This window comes from Hylaeus anthracinus, unplaced genomic scaffold, assembly GCF_026225885.1.
Source record: "Hylaeus anthracinus isolate JK02 unplaced genomic scaffold, UHH_iyHylAnth1.0_haploid 3, whole genome shotgun sequence".
Taxonomy (NCBI): domain Eukaryota; kingdom Metazoa; phylum Arthropoda; class Insecta; order Hymenoptera; family Colletidae; genus Hylaeus; species Hylaeus anthracinus.
In genome coordinates, this window is record NW_026535284.1 from 3428361 (window position 1) to 3433673 (window position 5313).

The following is a 5313-nucleotide window of genomic DNA, read 5'->3' on the forward strand; positions in this document are numbered from 1 at the left end:
GTTTCGTGGGGGTGGAGTAGGGACGAAGGAGGCGTGCCATGGAGGCGGAGACTCCATCGAAAATCCCAGCGTGCATCCAGCGTCTGTGTGGGTGTTCCTGTTCGGCGGTTTGTCTCTCCTCTCTCTTTCTCGCTCTCCACTGGAACGCTCGGGGCTCGTGTGCGTTCTCTCCCCTCTCTTTCTCTCAGTCTAACTCGCGACTTTCGGCCGTCATCGCATGGGAGTTCCTCCGCTATCAGACACCGTTAACAGCAGTCGGCGTCGAGGCATCCGCTATAACGTCTCTTACATCCCCGGGTGACGGTGCCTCGACCGTTCCTGACCTGTTCGGCCGATGGGCCGCCCGGAAATCAGTGTCCACGACACCCGGAAGCCAGTTTCACGCGCTGCGAGGACCTCTTTATCAGCGAACACTCTGCGAGCTCGTGTCTCCGACGTCGATCGAATCGAGAGTATCAGCGCTAGGACTCGCGAATCCTTCGGTGATTCGAACCAGTTGCCTCAGAGATTTATGCTCGACGGATTGGACTGAGTGACGGGTCGGTCTTCATGGCAAGGAACGAGGATCTTCGTCGCGGAATCCCGAAGAGGAAGTGTCAGTGACAATTGGACTTCAGATAGACGTGTATTATTGTTTCGTTGCTGAAAAAAAAAAAAAAAAATACGTGGAATGGTTTACTGACACTGCGGTGGTGTAGCTTGTCGCGCAGGGAGCGAATGTCGTGTACAGTGGGGGGAGGATTGTCTTGAAGCAAAGTGATCGAACTGTCCCGAGCACGATGATGGAAGTGCAGCAGCAACACTCGCCGGTCGGGGTGGGTCCTTTGGACTTTTCGCGAAGAGGTGTCGCCGAGGCGTCCGCTTTTCGCGTTGTCAAACCGAAGCAGACCGCGTCTTCGTTGGTGCATCAGCAGGCGTTGTCGCCGGAAGCGAATAATAACGAGCATCTCCAGGAGAGCCAGCAGATTCCCGTCGAGGCTGAAGGTAAGAATTCCGATCAATCGCAAATCTTGCCCGATGAAAGCAATCCATTGGTTTCGAATGGTTGCGTCATCGTTCGAAGCTGTCAAACTCGAGTCACGCTCAGACATGGCCAAGAATCTTATCAGAATGCCTTATACAACGGTGTATCGGTTTGAACAGTTACCTACCGAGGTAAGCTGTTATACTTTTAGCGCGAAATACAATTCGGTTGGAATTTTTATCATGGAAATGAAAATAGAAATCGTTGCATTCAGATGAAAGTTTAGCCCAAGTCTAGCTAGACATCAAACTCCAGTGTTCCAAAACACGTCGGCACAAACGACCACAGGATCACAGGGCGCAGACTGCAATCAATTCTAAACGCAAATCCAAATTAGACCGTTGTAATCATCGATCGAGGGTAGCTCTTCCAAAATTAATGAGAAAAATGTATCCACCATGCTCGACAATCAAACCCAGCGCGTTTGGGCCGCAAAATTACATTTCCCTCGACCGCATCGAACCCGTGCTCGGCTCTCCGATCGTTTCTGCATCCCTTGCGTCACCCCATGACATTCATCCCGTTGTCGCCTGTCATCATGCTATCTATTACCTGCCTATTATCCCTGCACCGTGCCTGCACCGTTCACGCCCTCGAATTCGCGTCCGATACCTGAGTTCTCCGCGTGTCCACACGCGTGTGCGTCCACGCCTGTCAGTTTCCTCCGCTCCGTGCACCAATCGGTCCTCGAACACGAGCCACCATTGGCTCTGCGTGGCGAGCGCGTCAATCTTCGCACGCACACGTTACAACGAACGTCTGTGCGCGTGTTTCCGTGCGTGCAGGTGCGTAAAGGGCGCGCAACAACGGTCGTTCAACAGGTGAGAGGGGATGAGCAGCATTAGATGGCTGCCTATACCAATACTGCTAATCGGGCTAATAGCTAACGCAATAATATCAACCCACCAGTGTGTCGACCTGAATCGGCCTAAGCGGTTTAAGCGGTAATTGCCAGGTGATGAGCAGGAGAGGGTTCCTTGGGGCGGTGTACTTAGTGTCTTGTTTTGAGGCTTGGCTACTAAGGGGTGGATACGGGGCGATGAAGGTCGAGACGCTTCGATTCGACGACTCTCAAGGTAATTTTGCTGACATCCTTCGTAATAATAGATCGTATTGGAATTGTGTAGATTGATAGGCATGTCATTGTATTTGATCGTGCCGTGGCTAAGGATCTTTGAGCGAGGTGTGCTGATATCGATGATTTAAATATTGGGTATTCGGAGTACTTGTCATGATATGCGAATAAGCGTTAATAAGCATGGATGTGAAAGTCACAGTTTTCGAGTATTCAGGAAAAATTTAACAAGGGTATTTTATACTTGAATCTACATATAGAAATAGAAAGTAAGAAGGTAAGGATAATGAAAGAAACAATATATAATTACAGATACAAAGTTACCTGTCCTAGATTTTTGTAATGAATAATAGATATTATTAATGTTAAGTTTATATTTTTATATAGATGTATCACATTAATCAAAGCTAGAAATGAGAACAATCAAAAATTAGTACAAACTAGCCCTCCACAAATACTATAAGTAAATATTATTTTCTGTGATAAAAAAGGATACAAAAATCCTATGTACACTTCTCAAAATATCTGAACACGAACTACTTGAATATGTACACATATCAGTGAAAAATATTTCCAGACTTGTGTTTAAATGTTCAGAAGCTACTTTGTGCTCTTATTGTAGTTAAATCAAATTATTCTTCATAACTCGGTGACTAGATTCCTAAATCTGTGTTCACTAACACTATTTAGCTATTTTTCAAGACTACTATATAAACTGAAAGTTTTGATCACCAATCATTGCTCATCCTGTATCTGCCTTAATATCATTGTATTTTGCTTAAAGTATCTATTGTAAAATCTCTATCGTCCAGTTTAACAATACAGAAAGTATTAAACGAGTATTTAGTTATTTTCTAGTCAGATTCTAATCTACATTTTCAATTTTAATGTACGTCGATGGGTCGATTCCTCTTAGTCGGCTAGAGCCATCTTCTTGTCGCTCGAGAAAAATTGTTTTCGTCCTTCATAACTCAAATGAGTTTTCGTTCCTGAAAAATGTGTATAACAAGATGTTAATAAACAATGAAAATCGAGATACGAATTATGATGTGAATTTTAAAATCAACCTTGTAACAGTATACGTCTCTTGGTATGAGATTGTAATTATTAACCAGATATACAGAGTGCTTCATGAACATACTAATGCTTTAAAATCACAGCGAGGCACGGTGATAAAATGATGAAATCACACTTCGAAAATATAGATATATGGTTGACTTCGGAACAGCGATGGGTTAAACGTTATCAATTATTATTGAATAGCCAGTAATAATGATTAATCTTTAATCCGACACGATTAGCTTTAGAAGATTACGAATTAGTAATTTATAGTTGCAGACCAGCAATGTAGCTTTTAGTTTCACAATTGCGAGTGATGACTATAATAGGACTTGCAAAGTAATCACTGCTCAACTATGCTTTAGAGTCACAAATAATTACAGAGAATTAAGATACCTTGTAAGATGCTGGATGAATGTTTTTCGAAAGAGCCCTTGCCAAAATCGAAATGTCAAAACCTTATCATTGTTTCTGTAACATTTAATTTGCACTTCAGTTTAGCTAAAATTATCTACTTTTGAAATTTACCGATCACTAGTGATATAAAAATTCTACTATCTTAACTTATCGATGGTGAACTTTTTCATAGATTTTCTGCTTCGCAATTCGTTATTGCCATGCAAATATTGAATTCTTGAAATGTATATATATCAATTGTGATTTCTCCTTGATAAATAAACATACGATTGTTCAAAGATGGTAGCCATTTCTTCTTTATCTATACGTAGTAAAAATGATTGCAGAGATTGAAATATCACAAATATTGTTTCTCATTAGTTTATTACAGCAACTCCTTTTGTTTCCACAAAAATTATAAATGTAGCCTTTCATTTCGAAGTAGTGCTATATCACTACTTTATTGGAACGACTATGAATCTTCTTCGAGTGTCTACAAATAAATAACAGTTATAATAAAAAAATAGCAATGTAACACAGACATTGTCAATGAACACATTCTTGGATAAAGGGCCGAGACATCATTTTTGAACAAGGTTTCCTAAAAATAGTATTCAACTGTCACCCGCAAATAAAGAAGAGTGTCCCTAAACAACCATCATCGATTTATCGTTTTAAATTAATTTTTACCCACGGATGTATTCTCTGGTTAGACTTATCAGCCGATTTTGTGTATCATCGGCGTCGGTGTAAATTTTTAAAGCAAATGTTAACGAAGATTCACACTCACAGATTCAAGAATCAGCCACCTATACACGTAAACAGGATTCTCCTCGCGTTGCCTCGCAGGTGGACCCCTTGGCAAATTGTCGACGATTTTCCTCTGGAAATCACGCTATAGGATTTACCGTTTATAGATTTACGACCGAACGATAGCTGCGAAAGAGACACACAGGATAAGCGTCGCGCGGACAAACGGCGATATCGTTGATGCTCAACGACAACAAACACGCATTACCTGCAATGTGTACACACGACCGGTATCGATGTTGTATACCTAACCGCGCGGTCATCTTATCTCGACCGCGTACTGTGCTCGCTTTATAGGAAAATATGATTTATTTCTGATAATCCTGCGTGAATGAGATAACCTTTGCGGCGTGGCGCGCTAATCTCCCTCCGCTATCTCAGATTATCCCAGCCGGTCCTATATTGCCCGGATTACCGATTTCATTTTCAAAGCTTGCCGATTCCTGGAAACAGCAGCCTTAGAATTCGATCGCGATAAGGCTTGCATCGATGCGCTGCAGATGATTCAAGACATTATCTTCGTCGTTTCGTTATTGTCCGCTGGCGTGGAAGTTCCTTGGGAATCGGTGGAAGTTCAGGTTGATTCACACTCAGATTCATTGCCATCGATACGCGAGATTTCGGACGCGAGAGCGAAGGTTAAATTTCCCACGCGCTAAAAGTGCTGTTGTAGAAGCGGAAGAGAAGCAATGGCGGAAGCTCATGAATGAAGAAAGGGGGGCAACGTTACTGCAGAATTTTCTCGGTATCACTATCGAATTCATGGATGTTTTCACGATTGAGCGGGAGGAAACCTTACTTACGATATTCCTGATCAGGAGGATCTTGTAACAGATCAGAATAAGATTAAAATAATCGTGGAAAAGATTTACACCGAATGGCAGAACAGATGGATTGTATGGATATGGAAGAAACACCTTTAATTTAATGATGCATATGGAAGAAACAC

At 42.3% G+C, this 5313-nt stretch overlaps 1 protein-coding gene and 1 long non-coding RNA gene across 4 annotated transcripts in view; one reads left to right on the forward strand and one right to left on the reverse strand.

Moving 5' to 3' along the window:
- Nucleotides 1-635: 635 nt before the first annotated feature.
- LOC128893429 (fez family zinc finger protein 2-like) overlaps nucleotides 636-5313 on the forward strand; it is a 42198-nt gene continuing 37520 nt past the window's right edge. For 2 of the 3 annotated variants that reach the window (XM_054154338.1, XM_054154340.1), the window contains exon 1: nucleotides 636-984. In XM_054154338.1, the coding sequence (XP_054010313.1) occupies nucleotides 780-984 (205 nt within the window). In that variant the 5' untranslated portion in view covers nucleotides 636-779. Of the gene's footprint in view, nucleotides 1846-1933; nucleotides 2101-5313 lie in introns of all 3 variants that reach the window. The other variant, XM_054154339.1, reaches the window with a different exon arrangement.
- On the reverse strand, nucleotides 3051-4768 carry LOC128893430 (uncharacterized). The gene is made up of 3 exons (XR_008461331.1): nucleotides 4345-4768; nucleotides 3555-4047; nucleotides 3051-3088 (listed from the first exon to the last, which is right to left on the reverse strand). It is a non-coding gene; the product is annotated as an uncharacterized LOC128893430 (long non-coding RNA).